Source organism: Sander lucioperca, chromosome 10 (assembly GCF_008315115.2).
Source record: "Sander lucioperca isolate FBNREF2018 chromosome 10, SLUC_FBN_1.2, whole genome shotgun sequence".
Lineage (NCBI taxonomy): Eukaryota > Metazoa > Chordata > Actinopteri > Perciformes > Percidae > Sander > Sander lucioperca.
Genome location: NC_050182.1, coordinates 30,098,310 through 30,116,868, shown reverse-complemented (window position 1 = coordinate 30,116,868; position 18,559 = coordinate 30,098,310). Strand labels below are relative to the sequence as shown.

Sequence of the window (18,559 nt, the reverse complement as noted above, 5' to 3'; positions counted from 1 at the left end):
CCCTCCTCTCTCTCCAAAACTCTCACTAGGGTTTCTCCTGATCTCTCTCTTCTGTGTAACTTAGGCACTCCCACAGTAATGGACACCCTACTCAGGGGCAGCGAGTGGGAACCCAGCCCCACTGCTCCAGCTACTGTACTCTCAAAGACTCCTGATCAGATTATCAGATAGCTACATATTCACTACTCCAGCTTTAGTAGTGAGACAAAGAAAGAGAAAGACAGTCCTGGAGAACAAGGAAGAAGAGGAGTCGAGGGAGCTGAACCTCGGCTGGTCACATGTTTTCAAGCTGTGCAGCTCCTGGTCTCCTTGTGGGCGCGGGTGTCAGAGTGAAATATGTCGTTCACCCTGGGGCCAGAGATGCACCAGAAGCACCATGTGCCCAACCTACCACAACCTCCTTCTCCCTCCTCCTAGCTTCTTCACTGGCCCGGCAAGCTGTCAATCAGCTGACATCGGGGCAAAACTGGGTCCCTAAGAGGGCGAGCGCAGTGCCAATAAGCATATTACAGTTGCAGAGTGTTGATGAAAAATCAAAGTCTGCAGTGACTAAGCTGGGGTTGCTCCCTAGCACTGTGCTGACGGTGCAAAGCAGGGAAGAAAGGGGAGGAGGTGGGGGACTACCTGGGTGCAAACACTGGGACTGCTGACTGTTTGAGGTTGTTGAGGACGAGGATTACATAATAGAAATCACTATAACATCGCCAACGTAGGAAGAGCTTCCTACAGCATTCTCTGTCCTTTTCCTCAAAACATAATGCCACCAAGCATTTCAAAGTCAAAGCTTTTGTCTCAGTTATGGCTGTAAATCCTAATTCATATAAAATGTATAATATCCAATTAGTTTAAATTTACTGTTATGTGCCTCTAGCCCAGTATGTGCTGGGATATGCTGCAGAGATAAGGGTACAGTATAGAAAATAGATTGATGGATGTGCAGGACTTTAATGTGTTAGCCTCAACTATTTGCCTTCATTCCGTTTCTTTCCCCGGCTTCACCCACAAGCCATCCATCCTTGCTCCCACCGAAAAGTGTTGAGAACCTTGGCTTTAGCATCCAACAGCAGAGGATAAACATGTAGCCCTGTAACGAGCAGCACTCACTTTTTTCAACATCTATTTATTTTCTCAATTACACCGGGGCGAATCTGTGTCCGTAGCTCTGTGTGACAGACCATCTACAATATCAAACAAACCGTTTTCTATGCCTTCCATTCACAAGTTCCTTTAACAGAGCGATTCATGCTGAGCAGCAACATCACCTGACCATTAGTCTTCATCTGTTAATCCACCGTGACAGAGTGACAAATGTGACACGGGATTACTTCACTGAGACTGCAGGTTGCAGTGCATTGTGGAGCTTGATCCTGCCTGAGGTGATTCACCTGCTGTCATGCCTTTCATTTGACTGAGGCTGGTAGATGAACTCTGTCTCATCAAGGATTATTAGGATTTTGAGACAGACATCCAAATAAGCAAATACAGGTTAATCTTAGACTAACATTAAGATCAGTAGTACAGTAGACTGCGGTTGCTCAGCTGGACATATGCTTAGCGATTTCGCTGCATGCTGAGATCTCAGCAATTACACGAGTGGGTATAATGTTATCATAAATTATAAAATCAATGACCAGAGCTACAAAAATGAAACTAAGTTGTAACAAATCACAGTTTTCTGTTTACTAATAATCATATATACTTAATATATTTTTGCTGACTGTTTTTTAATGCTATGCAGTTTTAAATGTTTGGATCTATTATACAGCTGGTTTCTGTTCACCTCTGCTGAATGCAGACTTGACATTCACAATGAATGACACAACTCAAGCATGTTTCAACATTCTGCTAACATATCATATTGTGAATGCTGAGAATAGTTACCAAAATTAACATTTCTAAAACAGAGCAGCATGTTTAGCAGAATGGTTAGTTGTAATGTGAAGTATACGTGATTTGTAGTAAATGAGCTAAACATGGAAAACTACTGAAATAATCCTTTAATTGGGCCTCTGTTTATTTGTATCTGCTGGGACAGTAAAGTTTGTTCACTTGATGCGACATACTGTAGAGCCAATAGGGCTGCAACTAACGATTATTTTCAGTGTTGATTAATCTGACGATGATTCGTTTGGTCTATGAAATGTCAAAAATGTAACATAACTTGTCTGGCCAAAAGTCCTATTATTTATATGGCAAAGAGAAGCACCAAATCCTGCCATTTGAGAAGCTTGAACCAGGGAATATGTAGCCCCCCCCCCCCCCCCCCCTGAAAAAATGACTTAAACAATCCGAATGAATTTTCAAAATAGTAATTATTTTTCTGTCGATTGACTGATTGATTAATTGACTAATTGTTTCAGCTCTAGACTCAAGTTACTCACAGACTAATCTGATACAAAGGATCACAGGAATAAGCCTTTGGCATTGGCTGACTGCATTACATTCCTTGTCTTTACTCTCTTCCTGTCACTGTTGCTCTCTCGATAAGAAAATGTATTATCAAATAGGGAAACCCCCACGTTTGCTGAATTTAATTAGCCATGTGCCGTGTTTCTCAGAATCATTCCCCAGTAGTATTTAGCCATAGAACCAGTGTGCTTTGCAAAGTTTAGGCCTACACTTGGTGATTCTGATTGGTTTCATAAAATCAATCTGCTTTTTCCCCATCTTATGCAGGATAATAGCCGGCTATAAAAGACCCTTCCACCACTTTGGCACAGTACAAATGTACCGTAGTGTAGAGAGATAGGTTTGGCAGTGCTAGACTAGAATATGACAGGCACTCTGATTTTATTGAAGTACAGTGGTAGCCTGTGTTCTGTCTAGACCAAGTTAGGAAAGTTGTCTGTAGGAATGCTCATGCAAATATTGTCCTTCAATTAGGGGAAACAGACGCCCTCGCTTAGGTGCTGGATTATGGAAGCATCAGCAAAAACTTCGTACACATAAACAGTCACAGAATATATATAAACATGCAGAGACATACCTACACAATGTACACAAACACATCTTGTGTAAAAAAACACCTTTTTTTTGCAGTGTGACATCAAATGGAATACAACTGCGAAACCTGTACCCTTTTAAAGTTAGTTTTAACCTCAAACAGGATGTCAGCACAGCATCAGTAGCTTCGCAAAACCTCAACAAAATTGAAAAATGTTACCCCATCGCAACACACACAGACCAAAATCTGTAGAGTTTTGTGCCCTTTAATGGGGTGAGGAGCAAATGACCTTCCCAAGTGATGGCAGTGGACCACACAGCTGCATAATTAACAGCATCTAAAATCAGGTGTTCTTTATATGACCTTACCTGACAATGTCAGTGCACAGCTTGCCTACAGGGACTAGGTGGTAAATAACAAATGCACATGCATGTGTGCCACTGCACAGCACACATACAGGCCAACTTGTTTCAGATATTTTGTATGTTAGATTATGGATCATATAGCAGAGTATGGCCCAGAATATCAAAAGGAGCATGCCTCAGAGCTCCCCGCAAGCCAACACATCTCATTGCATGAAGGCACGCCAGGTACGAAAGCGTTCCTGAAGGCTGAACATGGCACAACGCAGACTGACAGCACTGTGAGAGAGACAAAACACATCTGGATTCTACTGAAGGCTGTTCCACAGATTTCACAGAGCTTTATAAAGAGTGCTGCTAAAGGAGGGGGTCCAGGGGTTAGTTCAACCGCTCTGCTTCAGTGACAGTGACATGACCAGGGAGTATTGTGCTGGAGCATCGCCTGCTGCCTTGATTTTCTCGGCAGATCCGCGGCTGAGTTGGAAGGATTTTCCTCCCTCCCCCCTTACAGAGCAGAAATCCCCTCGAATCCTCACTCGTACTTACTGCAGGGACGCTGTACATGCTGAGACAAAGGACTCCAGAGGAGGAGGAGAGGAGAGAAAAAGTAACAACAGAGGAGGAGAGCGAATGTAAAGAGAGGAGAGGAAAAGAAACAAGAGGAGAAGAGAGGAGAGAAAAGGACAGCAGAGGAAAAGAAACGAGAGGAGAGAAGTCAGAAGGAGAGCAGAAGAAATGAGAAGAGAAACAAGAGCAGAAGAGAGGAGAGAAAAGGAGAGGACTGGAAAAGAAACAAGAAGAAAGGAGACAGACAAAATGAGAGGAGAGTAGAGGACAGTAGAGGAGAGGAGAAGACTTTAAAGAGGTAAAATAAAAACAAACTGTCTCTCTTCTCCTTCATCCTCTCAGACACACACACACACACACACACACACACACATACATACATACATATATATATATATATATAGAGAGAGAAAGAGAGAGAGAGAGAGAGAGAGAGAGAGAGAGAGAGAGAGAGAGAGAGAGAGAGAGAGAGAGAAAACCAGGGTTTACACTTACCTAAAGTTTACTTTAGAAGTGTTAGTTAATCAACACAGATGAGTGTGGTGAATAGACACCTGGAGACTGATCTGTGTAGATGCAGTGTGTGCTGAGGGGTGTGGTCAGAGGGGTATCATGGGACCCAGTGAGAGATTTGGAAGAGGCAGAGATATCTAGTCGTGAAATATGATTCCTCGCCTGCATCAACGATCAATGCGCACACTGGGCATGCATCTATAGCTAATCCTTCAAGGCAACACAGAACCCTTACTAGAGAGCTACATGCCTGACCTCCTGAGGGTGAGGTTTAATTTCTTCATTCAAATATAAATATCCAGTAATTGAGAAGCTACTACGTGTGTTATCACTTCTTCGGGCAGTCCCAAGCAGCCTCTCCCTCCCAAGTGTTACACAAGCCTCACCAATGAGATCCTGGCTGAGCCCTTCACATACATACCTGTGGTAAGCAGCGCAGAAGCTTACAATCACTATTGCACAACACTGGCCACTGTGGAAAGTGAACACCTGCACAAAAATGCCCTCAATGTTGATACAAGAAGAACACTGATTATAACATATACAGAAGAGAACAATAGAAAATGCTAATCTATTCAGAGTGATACATGATGGCCAAGTAAAATGTTGAAGTGATGTAATAAACTTGTGGCCTATTTCGAGGGCAGGATTACCCCTTGACATTCCAGTTGGCTACCACCTGTGCCAAAGTAGCTAATGATTAACTCTTACGAAGAGGAGTGTTTGAATGAGAAACCTCTCTGCTGTGCGTCCTCTCCATGTCAAAACCTGTGCCGCCTGTACATCATTGTCCACATATATCATTACATGACCTGGACCAGGCAGGCACACAAACAGACCTATACAGTCCAGACCATTGCTCTCTGGCAAACACGAGGAAATTCTATCTGCATTTAAAGGGGCAGCCAACACAATGGCCTGGGCAAGAGGTTGAGTCGAGGCCAGACACTGACATCTGCACCACCCACACACACACATACACACTGACCAAATGACAAAAAAGCAAAACCACTGATTACAGGGACCACAGGACTATCTATTCAGAATACATTAAAATGCAACTGATTGCATGCAATAAAAATATTAGGCTAGTAGGGCATTTGTGAAGTTGCCAGACTGGCGCTCCTGGCATCCATTTTGCATTGTGTGTGTGTGTGTGTGTGTGTGTGTGTGTGTGTGTGTGTGTGTGTGTGTGTGTGTGCGTGCGTGTGTTTGTACAAGTGTGTATCTAAAAGTCTTGTTCCTGGTTCACTCCGGTCTCCCAGCACTACAGTGAGTCTATTCTTCTTGGGTGCTTCAGAAAACAGAATTAATGACCATCAGCAGGGACATGAAAAGGTTGTGTCCACCAACCACCAGGATTTTACAGCCTTCACTCAGTGTGTGTGTGTGTGTGTGTGTGTGTGTGTTTATTTTTTCTTGTAGGAGACTGATAATGCCATCCTTCTTGCATGCTCACGCAGAGAAAACAAAACTTTAAACATGCTCACACATGCCATTTAATACTTTGTGTAATCTGTCATGCATGAAGCAGAACAGTCTGCGAACTGACACACTTGTTCACTTTTTCTTCAGGGTCACACTATCTGTGTAACATCTAAGAATTTCACATCAAGGGTTCAGACTAAACTGTCGCTTTTACTTGTGAAAAAAAAAAAAATACTGTAGATCATTGCCTGATCCTTTGCTTCAGTGTGGCCATGGTTATCAGACCTTGTTATCTGCATGAGGTGTGTCTGAAGGTCTGAGCGGGAACTCCACACGTCCGCCTCGCTGCTGATGGCATCTCATGCATTTAGAGCAACACGTCGCCACCTGCATGGCTGACTCAGTGTGAGAGATGGAGAAGTGGAGTGGGTATGCAATGTGAGTGAAAGTAGGGATTCTGTATGAGGTGTTGAGTGCTTCTGTGTTAATTGGCAGAAAACTACCTTTTTCCATGTAGTGTGTTGCTTGTGCCAGGAAGAGATATATATACACACACACACACACACACACACACACACACAAACCTGCCTGACTAACTGACTGAGGTCTTCACTAATCAGTGTTAGTGCTGAGAGAGATGTTTGAACAATCTCATTGCACGTCTACAGCTATACGATTCTGAATACTAGAGCTTTTTGTAATGAATTGGCACTGCTAAGTATGAACACAGGTTGTACAGCTATACAGATACTCACATTCACTTCCAGCTTTAAAAAGTAGTAATTACTCTTTACAAGCCACCTTCTAAGATTTCAGCCAAGTTACAATGGTATAAAAACATCAAAGTAGCGCTGACTAGCTTTTATCCCCATCCATGTTTAAACCATAAATGGCAGTAATCCCCAAAGCCCAGATTCTTTTCAATGAATAAAATGCTTCACACAACAACACAACAATCTTGGAAATGTGCAAGGAAATGGAGCAGCACTCTCCTTGGGTGCCTGCTGAGCTAGCACCTTTCTTCAGCAAGCACCACAAGTGATCTTGATCCAGACCAGAGTGGAGCACTGTAAGGCTGCCACTTTGTGCTGATTCAATAAGAAATAATTGCATATTGGCCTCTCTCCACTCATCTACCTTCACCACCATGGTCTGACACTTTACTGTATTTCTGTGCTGTTACAGTAGAGACCCAGAGCTCGGGGAAGGACACTGCAGCATTGCTGCTATTGTTATTTTTTTACCATCCACATTCCTTTGGACTGGATGTGGAGATGCATTGAGGAGATATTGAACCTCCATTGATATAAAGCCGTATTTCTCAGCAGCACCCGGCTTTAGGGCAAACAGCTGCGTAACGACTGTGGTCTTCATCTGCAGAAAGCAACACTCTTCAAGTGCTATACTTACCTCACTTCCTGTCAAACTGGCATTAGAGACACAAAAAGTTAAATGACTTTGCCTCGTGTCAAACTTCTTAGTTTCCTGATTTCTTCACCTGATGTAATATCTATATGTTATATGTAATATTTGTTATATCAATATACTCACAGTCATGCTTAGGGACTCAAGCTACTGACAGTTAAGAGCAGTTGATAATTAGATAGATGGATCAATAGATAGATAGATAGATAGATAGATAGATAGATAGATGAAAGGTTAAAATTACTGCTAAATACTCAATGTGACTTCCATTCTCTGTTGGGTATGTAGCTACAGTATATGGGGAATGGGTTGTGAGGACACTATTTAGCATAATAAACATGTCAGACAATACTCACACAGTCATCACAGTCATTCATTGTGTCTGTATGCAAAAGTCATACTGTAATATTATTGTCATTATACGTAACTATGACTGTAAAGGTGAACACTGTGTGGGAAGTCTGACTATAAAAAGTCAAAATAACAGAGGGACTTGACAGTTGGTTAACTTCACACATCTATCATATTACAGCTGAGTACAAAAGCATGATGTCATCCCCTAAAAAAATGGCAAGTGTAGGTGTAGCCCATTACAAATAAAGTAGGCCTACAAAGTTTACAGGCCTGATTCGGGAATCTGTGTGACAGTCCGCACTGTTGCTCTCCTCAACCGGTATGCTATTAAGGACAAACGGGTTGAATGAAGGTATGAAGCATATATGCTGTCAGCTGTGTGTGCAGCGCCTCCGCCGCTACTTCACACACACACACACACACACACACACACACACACACACACACACACACACACACACACACACACACACACACACACACACACACACACACACTAGTTTAGAGTCTCCAAAATCCATCTGAACTGACTGCTGCTGTGAGCTCATCTTCGCATTTTTCCATCACATAGCCTACCATCATAACACATTACGAGGCAACTCAACTTCATGACACACTCTTACTGTAAAACACGGGTAGGATCCTGCGCTCAACTTCACACAATATCACTCCTCAACTTGACAACCGCAGCAACACAACGGAAACTAAGCAATAAACAGGCAATAATATTACGGTTAATATTTACCAGCTTGCTACAGTACGGGCGCTGCAGCCATTTATCCCGTAGCGAAAGGGCCAGAAGTCCGCATTTCCTGGAATGCGATGCTGGATAGATCTGCTCTCCGTGCCCGCGTTTCTGGGAAGGGAGAGCCGGATGGGCTCGGGGTGCTTCCCACTGTTGTGTCAGACCGGACAGCAATGCCACATTCAGCTGATCGCCACAACCAAACAACATCTCGCCCTACGCAAAACACACTCGGCGGCTCCGCACCACCCCGCACGGCAGATCCGATGGGCGCCGCCCCCCTCTCAGCCTCCACCAGTGGGCTGGCGCGTCGAGCCCGCTGCGTGAATAATCATGAGGTGGCAGAGGCAGCCATTGGTTGAAAGGAGACGTTTCCTGGTTAATGCTATTAATTCTAACTAGCCAGGCAAACTCATGCCCTGAGCTGGTTTACTTCAGATTTCTCTCTGATTCTGCAGCAATATTTCATCTCCACCGACTCATACCGCCACACAAACGCTCCTGTTACACCACAGTATATGAATAGCCTACCTAAAGAGATGCTGACATTGCATCACACACACAAGAGATAGGCTATTTAATGGAGGTCAGGATCTGGGGCCACAAATCAATTAACTGCTCCTGGATGACTGTGTGAACTGTTGAAGGGTCACAGGTGGTGTTTTGCAAACAGCTGAGTGAATTTCCTGCTGATCTGATGACTCTTTTTCTGACTGACCTGATCTCTTCATACCTTAGGGACAGAAGAGTCGGTGATGCAGGTCAGATCCAGTAAAGACCACAGAGAGAAGCAGTCCTGGTAAATGTGCTGCATACATTGGTTTAGATCAAATGGTGCTCTAAAGGCCAGTGGACGTCAGAGCTCAAAGATGGTGGTGATTGGCATCTCATCACTGTCACGGTGCACAGGTAATGGAGAAATAAAGCTGTTGTAAAAAAATAAAAGTCATGTAAGGACAATAGTAATATCTTTCATGATGTCTAGTGGAGGGGGAACTGTTGTAGAATACAGTTATTGTACAGTTAGCCCCACTCTTTTCTGTCTCATATTTTCAGAGCTGTCTACATCCAGCACGCTAACTCTTTGTTCCCGGTGTTGAGAACAACTCCGCAGCAAAGAGGAAAGGGAAGGAAAGTAGAGGAAAGGTGGGAGGGAGGGAAGGTGGGGAGAGGTGTCTAAAAAAGAGGAGAGGAGAACAAAGAAAGACAGTAGAGGGAAGTGAGAGACAGAGCAGGAGACGATTGGATGGAGTGCAGGGACTCGCTGTGGTGTGAGTTCTCCATACTGCTACAATATGACTCTGACAGGCTTATGTAACGAGACTGGCCTGGCATTTGGCTCACAGCAGACGCCGGCTGCACTGACTGTTATATAACTGCATTAGCTGCTCCTCTGAGCTGAGGGGGAGCATGCGCACAGGAGAGCCCTACACACACTTAAACACACTCAAACTTTCCAGCTTAGTGACTGCATTGCACTGTGGCCAGAGTGAGAGAATGGAAGCGATCGAACAAAATGAGAGTAAAACGCTGAAAGTCCAGTGGAAGTTCAACAATTTGCTAGAAACAAGCAGATCTATTTAGTTCCCACATTTTGCTCGCTGGAGAGAAACTACGCAATGAGTGTGACGGGCATCAGCATCATCACTTCCCTTCATTCAGCAACAGGTTTCCCATCCTGATAAGCCTATTCAGGGTTTAATGTTGGGTAAATGTTTCCAGTGCACATGCAGTATGCCAGCAGGGCTCAAACTCAATTAGCTCCCCTGCATGCAGCACATAATTTAATGGGCATGGATCCCACTCTTAAAACCCAATTACACCGTAGACAGGCATTTCCAGTCATCCTGTCAAAGAGGTGGTCAGGGATGCACAAGCCTCTCACAAAACGATGCTTACCCAAATCAACATCAGGGACCAAGCTAAAACAGTGCGATTATCTGTGTGTTTCACCGTAGAGAGTGACCTTCTTTTTAACAAGTGAATGCAAAATGCAGCGTAAAGCTGACATTTTGCAGACTAATGTGGGAAAAGGGGAGCAAAGATTAAGGTCAGGGATGACACTGCAAGCGATAGCCATTGTTTCAGTCAATCTGCAATTAAAAATCCCAGGATGTCTAACCAAGCATGGCTGCAGAGCTACACTAAGTGGTTCATAATCAGCGCATTACAGCCTCTGATCTCTTATTACAGAGACAAATTGCATCTGATGATAACAGAGGAAATGAAGGTGGGATTTATGACACTGGAGCCAATGGCCAAAGACAGAGAGCCTCTTAAATCTGTCCTAGGAGGAAAAAAACGAGTTCACATTTGTACACCTGATGATAACAGGGGAAATAAAAGTGAGGTTTATGACACTTAGCTAATTTGTTCTCAGATGCTGTTGGCTGTGTTCAGAGGCTGTTAAATTTCAGATGGGACTAATGGAAGAGTATAGTGCAAAGAGTTCTTTAGTCTCGTGAAACTCTGTCTAGTGCTTCCATAATGCTTCAATCACTGAGACAGAGAAATGAAAAAGCAAGAGGTAAGTTTACAAGTGTGAGGGCAGTTCTTTAAAGAGTAAAGTGTGATTGTGTTACGATTGGCCAGAGCAATAAAAACTAAAACAATTAAGATCAAAACACCAGAGATTTGGTCTGTTTCTGTTAGAGGAGGGACATCATCGGTTTACAACGTCTGTGCATTTGATGATGATGATCGCGCAAGACTCAACAGACCCGTTCGTCTGACCCATGAGGTGAAGCCATGTGTCAGACCAGTGTGCAGTGCACTGCTACAAAGAGACACGCCAGAACTTCCACTCTGCAAAACATTCATGCAATGTGCAGTGTTCCAGCTTCAAGACAAGTCCAGTGCAGGAACACTGAAACAGACAGCGAGTTTACACAAAAAATGTACTACTTTCAGCACTGAAACAAGAGTGTTTTCATGACGTTTGTTGCTCTAGTTTTTGCACATTTGCACCAATGTTTTTTTTTTTCTCCAGCCAAATTGCAAATACAATCCTATAGTTGTCGGGAGAGTCTTCGTTTCCTACACTACATGCAAAGGAAATAAGAATTAATTCTCGAAACTAAACTGTGACACAATCCATTAACTCAGGATTGTCATGGATAGGCTGAGCGAGGGGGGTGGCGCTGTGGGAGGGTGGAAGTCGACAGGAGGTAGTGTGTCCTGAACAGTTCCAGAAAGTGCCAACTGGTGTGAGCGACTGTAGCAGCCAAAACCAACAGGCCTTGTCTGCCAGCTAGGCGAGAAGGAAATAACACAGCAGAGGCTGCAAGCAATGGCACACACTCCTCTGTCTCTGTACCAGAACAAGGGACACATCAGACACATTTACTGATGCAATTTACAGTAAGGCAAGAGGGGCAAAAATCTGGTCAGAGCTATAATTATTTACTGGATACACATATATTTAAATTTAGCTTTGGACCTCTGTCACAGGAAGCAAACTGGCAGAGAAAACATTCCGCTAAGGGGCAAGAAATTAAAGGCTGGTGTGTGTGTGTGTGTGTGTGTGTGTGTGTGTGTGTGTGAGTTAGGGAGTGAGCAAGAATCCATCAGACAAAGTATGTGCAGAAGCAATGTGCAGGGTATGATTTGCTTGTTTTGGAGTGTCATCTACACATGAGGCTTCACACAGAACATGCTGTGATGTGTCTGTCAGCCCCTCCTTTGTCCCCAGCCCCCCCCCCCCCCCCCCCAAGATACCTCATGACCGTAACCTATGGGGTGATGTTCAGAAACTAAAGTGTTATCACTATCTGCACCCTGGTGACACATTAGAGATAAAGAGATGCTATGTAACATCCATGGGGCACCCAAATCACCCTAAACGTTCATGTTTGTATCATGTTAATTACCTTACCAGGTGTTCTTGGACCAAAGTAAATCCAAGGTAATCAAGTGATTTTATCAAATATTTTCTCCATCTATAAAGCGTACTTATGCGTAAGGATCATTTTACTTAATGTATCTGACATTTTTCATGGGGCACAAATGTAAGGCTTCTATTGAGGCTCCATCAAGACAAAGAGTGAGTTACAGCATTTCCATCTTTATTAAAAAGTGTGTATACATTAATTACAATATTAATTCATGTCATAGGCCTATGCCTTATTTGCATGTAATTACTGACTCAGCACAATGCAAGGCAAGGCGTAATAAGCATACGTCAGCATTAGTGTTAATTTTTTATTTTTTTTTTAAACGGACAAAAAGGCACTTAATAGTGTTTTTAAATATTACATGTTATGACCTGTTCTGCCTAAATAATTCAGTAGTGCGATAATGGTGAAATGTACAAAACATTCGACAAAATTAAAAATGTATTTAAAAAAAAAAGATTCAAATTTATCGCAAGACTCTAGTCAGTCTAGGGCAGTGAAATGTTTGAAAAGAAAATAACAGCCAAACGATAACCGTTCCAGGATTTTACCAACAAAATTTTTTTCACAAGTACAAAACACACTACTCTTATTTTAAGTTATTCCATTCCTATTGAAATTGAGGTAACCACTATATAATGCATAAAATGATTGTACCACCATCACAACCATCGAGATACTATGAAAGTCAATACCATTAAACAGCAATTGATCATTTCTGAAATGCGCCATTATTGTTTCGTACACTGTAACAATTGAAAAATTCCTTTTTCCCCCCCATCAATTCAATAACACGCTCTGCAACACTCTGGAAATAATGGCATTTGTGATATTGAGGGGTTCACGCCATCACCTCCTGAAGCGTACCACTGCACATCGCATGATGCTGACTGCTATGGATCAATACATCATGTCTCCCTGCTGCAAACAGACTGTTATACAGGTACGGATTGTTGCCTGTGGCTGTACAAGGCCAAACACAGTCAGACATGGAAAGGTGTAGCACCAGAGACAAATTACCCTATGTTGAAGTAGACGAGGAAGAGCTGCGATTAGACTTTTGGTCTATTAAGACTCTCTGGCATAAGGTGTAATGACGTGGAATTTGCATACAGCAATGCAGCAAAAGGGAAGCCCTGTTATGATCTGTAGGGCGTGTCATATTAGTCTTATCTAACTCTCACACTCAACTCACTCTGGGGCTCAGAAGGAGGGTTCCCCTCGTTGCCCCCAGCACTTAAAGAGTCCAGCTAATCAGGGATTCCAGACCTGGCCAATCAGAGAAGTCAGATCTCATAGGCCCTCAAAAGGGAATCTGTTTCTGAAATGTCTGAGGTATCGAGAAAGTGCCTTGTTGAGTCTTTGTGATAGGTCAGACTACATGTGGAAGGTAGGGAGTTGACAAAGATGCCATCGGCAAAGAAAATAACTTTAACAAAATCTGTAGTGACTGGCACACTAAATAATCATACTGGAAGAAGTAAAACAACACATCACAATAACAGCAGAGGCAATTACTTGAAAGAGGAATACAAAACATGTCCTTGATAACATCCTTACAGTTTCCTTCATAGCATCCTTCACACTGCCTAATGCACTAGGCAAGAACACAAACAAACAATCAAATACAGCTAGAAGACAAGGCGTACTCAGTTGAAATCCCTGTCAGGGAAGATGAGGGGGGCGATGAGGGTCCAGAGGTAGAGCCCCAGGCCCAGCCAGCTGGAGCTCATCTTCACCCACACAGCTGGCATACTGCTCTGCATGGCCTGGGTAGTGGTGTCTGGCCTGAGAGAGGGCACACAGGGAAAAGTACAAGTTAACTCAACACAAGTACTGACAAAACAGCACTGTAGGGGAGTAGCATTTTGATTTTTTTTTTCTTTTCCTAAATTGAGCTGATTGAGAAAATGGCATTCAAACTGTGTTAAAGGAAGGGCTAACTTTCAGGTGAAGTAATGTGCCCTCTGGTGGACGTACTGGAGGCCTACAATGCCTGTGCAGCAACTACTGAAAGCTACAGATTTCAAAACATTTGGGCATCTCAGAAGCATCAAACAGATGTGGGTTTGTCTCAAAATGGATCATTTTGTCATTGACATATTGGAAGAATTGTGTGTTTAAATACATATATATGCAGTTTTTTCCTCGTAAAACAATGTGTGGACTAATACAAAAGTAATCCCTCTCAATCGTCACTTATGACCCACTAGAAGTGTGTGGCTGTGTTTCTATCTGCAGAGACTCTGCCCTCTGCCTGTATTTTCTCTTTTTTGTTTATTTTAGTGAGTGCGGGACATTAGTGGGCATCAACAAAGAGCCTTAGGGCCCATGTGAGCTTGTAACCCCCAGCCAATAACAGTTTGCAGGCTGTGCAGCTCAACATTTCCAACCGCCGCATGATGCACAAGTCTAGCTGACACAGACAAGAAAACAGACAGGATGAAGCTATGCATTCCCTCATAATCCAACAATGCGGCACCTTCCTGCGGATGTGTTTATTTGTGCTTTAGAACATAACCGCCGTGCAACAATCCGAAATGATCGTTTTATTCCTCCGATTCACTGCTTTGTACAGCGCTCCCTGAGTGACCATCTTTGAACCCTACATATATATACTCATATCACCACATATTCTACCTTTAAATGCTGTCAGTTTGGTAATAAAAAGGCTTATTTGCATTTGTTTCTGTGTCACATACTGTATATGTTTATATTTAATATTTTCACTTTTTTACGCAAATTCAACAACAATCTTATCTGTTGATCACCAGTGATCCTACAGTTACAAGACTACAAAACTTTTTTCACAGCAGCTAATTTTGTCAACGATGGATCATTTCCATTAAGTGTCCCGGTAAGCATGCACATTACCAGGACCCTGGAACCAGCTGAACTAAGTAGAATGCAGTCATTTTTAATATTATTAATCATTTTCCTGCTATGACATGCCAAAATGTCTGCTATAAAAAGGCCTCGTCTCTAACCTTTAGGTCTCTTGTGTTATGTGTTTAACTCTGTAGGTGAGAGAGACTTACTGGTACCAGTTGGTGAGAGTCATCATGATGTACAGAGAGGCCAGACAGAGGTGGAAGTGGAAAAAGGAGTAGCTGTAAGAGACTTTCTCCTCCTCATTGTCCACGGCTCTGCGTATGCCGTCCTCTCCCATAACACCCTCTCCACCTGAACCGCCGCCCTCCTCTGTCTGCATCAGCTTGTTTACCTGGGTGTTACTGGACGAACGGATGCTAGAGAAGAGACAGACAGAGACAGTTTTACAAAAATATAAATAATACACAAAACTGAACATAAAACAGAATTTGTGATGGTTTTAAACCCACCTGGCATAGAGAGTACAGAAGAGGAAAATGATCAAACCAACAATGCCCTGAGCGTCCCACCACTGCACCTGTCCTGGGGCGCCGTCAGCAGATGGTTCAGTGGTGACGTTTGACACTAGACTCAACAGGCTGGGGTTACACTTGCGATCTAAGACATCGGAGCAAACACACATTAGACAAGACGATTGATTAGTTTGAAGAAATACAAACTACCCAGAGCCCCCAGAGCCCCCCCCCCAATACCATAATGTATCAACTTGTGCAGCTAGAACATACTACAGCACTGAAACAGCACTGTGGAGATAGTTCTGGCAATACGAGACTACAACATCGTTGAACCGCAAAAGAGATAGTTCTCCGGAATGACACGAATTATGAGCATTTTTTAAAAGAAAGGTTAAATTCAATTCTATGTGGGTTGTTGAGATGCATTTTGGAAATGGATCTCAAATGCCTACGTATGCCTAAAACTAACCCTACAGTTACCAAAAGCTTGCCTATTGTTGCCATTCACTTGGGAAAGGCAGATCACAAGACATGAGACAGGGAAGGCGTGCTAACTACTATTCTTATAGCATGCCATGGAAACTCACCAGTATGATCAAAATGCTGCAGCAGATAATCAGCAAATATGTGTATTAAAAACAAACAACGACTATAATCACAACTGAGCACGTAACCAAAAGCTACCGAAAAGAGTTGCAACTATATTTCAAGAGGAGACTCACTTGGATTGTTGGTCATTGCAGACCAAGTGACATACATGGTGTAGAGGGAGATGAGTGAAGCCTGGAGCAAACCAGAGTGTGGCTGAGCTTCCTGTAACAAATAGGACAAACATACCCAAAATGTGTTTTCAAATGTATCCGCATTAGTATGGATGGACGCGGCTTTAGACTGGTCCACACTGTACCTGTATCTTGGGCAGAATGGAGACAACAGAGATGATGATGCACAAGATAAGGTTGAGGCTGATGAAGACCTTGTGCTCTGTGCAGTCGTCAGGCTGCGTGTAGTAGACGTAGAAAAGCACCACAGCAGTGATAGCCAGAGCGTAGTGGATGAGGGTGAAAGACAGCAGGCCTGGAAATGACATGGACATACATTTACACATATGGATTAAAACAACAAATATAAAAGTGTGCTACTGACTTGGACAGCAGAGCAGATCTGTCTCATCTATTCAAATATTATGTCAAGTGTATAGTTTATCATTTGACAAATATATAGCATATCATGGCAAGAAACACCTATTTTAAGTGAATGCTGTACCTGCAAACCAGCATTTGTTGTCACCATTTTCAGCATTTTCTACCCACACCTTGTTCCAGGAATGGGCAAAGTCGATGAGAAGAATAAGTTGGATTAGGATGAAGATGAAGGATCCCACTACTCCGAAGTAAAACCACACTGTGAAGTGGAAAGGAAACACAGCTGATACAGCTTCCTAGATATTTCTCCTACTGTATGCCTGAGCTACTGATAAATCACAAAGTCAGGGTCTGCTCCAGAAAGAGATACAATATATTACTGTTTATAGTAATTCAACAGAGCATGTAAGTACCAGCATGAAAGGTTCCGTCAGGGATGAAGAAAGCTCCCACTGTAATCCCAATCAGGATCAGAAATTTAAAGAACCAGAACCTGAAAAATTCACAAATTCGCCATCAGTACAGCAGACAGACGGAAGCACATCCCAACATTCCTCAACACATGTATTCCATATAAACCCAATAAAGCACTTACCCATTTTGAATAGCTGCACGTGGGTCTTTGCTGCTACGGACACGAATCATGATAGCGAAGAACAGAAAGAAGAAGCAAGTCATGGCGAAGCACATGCGGTACACAGACTTGTAGCCCACAATGACATCACAATTAACCTGGTTTTCGTAACCAGGTATAGCACTTCCTCCTTGGCAAAATCCGGGGATCTGCAAAACAGCAGAAGGTCAGAAGATGTGTAATTAAGCTTATCCAGAAAGTATTTACTAGAAAGAATATCAATACTTCATTTGAAGTAACAGCATCTAGCGACATATTTTAATGCAATACAACTCTGAACACTGTCAATCAATCACATTAAAAAGAACAGTGATCTTACTTTACGGAGGTGTGTCTCCATCCCAGGAAGGATCATGATGACAGACACCAATGTCCCTAGCAGCAAAAAGAAGGAGAAAACCAGCCGTGTGATGGTGGAGTTGTTGGAGGAGGGACAGCAGCCACACAGAAGGCATGGTGCTGAGCCACACAGACAGGAGGCCTGTTAAATGATAGAGGATGACAAAGGAGTGGGAGGAAATAAAGAGTTAAAGCTTTGGGCAGGATAGCTTTTCAAATCAGATATAAGTCAAATGAATGTAGCTAGGCAACTGGTTTGGCAGAATACCAAGTTTTGTTCCATTAGAAGAAATACTGGGCTGGTAAATTTTTAAAAGTGCTAGCTATAGCTAACTAACCTATCTTGGTTAAATGTTTATAACGTTGACTTTAGTGAAAATGGCCTGTTCTCAGCGGTTCTGACACTTCATCGACCCCCAATAGCTGTGCTCATTCAGTACGTTATCGTTAACGTAGCTATTTCAAGGAACTTGCTGGGCTAGCTAGCTAGCTAGCTAGCTTGCTAAGTTCCTTGAAATTTGAAGCGTTATGTCTAGTACAGCTAACGGTTGTTATTTGACGTTAATAAGAGCGTATAGGACAGTGGTAGACTGTCACGTAACGTTAGTGCTTAACGTAACGTTAATTCCTTGGCTAACGTTAGGAAAACGAGAGTGAGCTAAAGCCTTCCGTTAGTATCTAAGATAATATACGTATTGAAATTAGATACTTACACAGCTGGCTAAAGAGCACAATGCCAGACAAGCCCCCATCTTTACATTAAAATGTTAAAATAAATGGTGGTGGCCTTTCGCTTATACACCAAAACAAACAGTTGTGAGTTGTTCCTTCTTCTCGTTCTTCTTTCCGGCAGCTTGCATACT

General features: G+C 42.9%; 2 protein-coding genes across 5 annotated transcripts in view; both read right to left on the bottom strand.

Annotated features, from left to right (window-relative positions):
- The window catches only part of LOC116049260 (transcription factor HIVEP3), a 38,663-nt gene extending 30,061 nt beyond the window's left edge, over nt 1-8,602 (bottom strand). For 3 of the 4 annotated variants that reach the window (XM_036006670.1, XM_036006667.1, XM_036006666.1), the window contains exon 1: nt 8,339-8,601. The gene's annotated coding sequence lies outside the window, so the exon portion shown is untranslated. Of the gene's footprint in view, nt 1-8,338 lie in introns of all 4 variants that reach the window. The other variant, XM_036006671.1, reaches the window with a different exon arrangement.
- Nucleotides 8,603-12,381: 3,779 nt separating this feature from the next.
- On the bottom strand, nt 12,382-18,559 carry serinc2l (serine incorporator 2, like). Its single transcript, XM_031298793.2, has 10 exons — nt 18,410-18,559; nt 17,677-17,838; nt 17,319-17,506; nt 17,137-17,216; nt 16,845-16,982; nt 16,486-16,655; nt 16,301-16,391; nt 15,573-15,720; nt 15,270-15,479; nt 12,382-14,019 (listed from the first exon to the last, which is right to left on the bottom strand). The coding sequence occupies exons 1-10, from the start codon at nt 18,446-18,448 to the stop codon at nt 13,881-13,883; spliced, it is 1,365 nt and encodes a 454-aa protein (XP_031154653.1). The 5' UTR covers nt 18,449-18,559; the 3' UTR covers nt 12,382-13,880.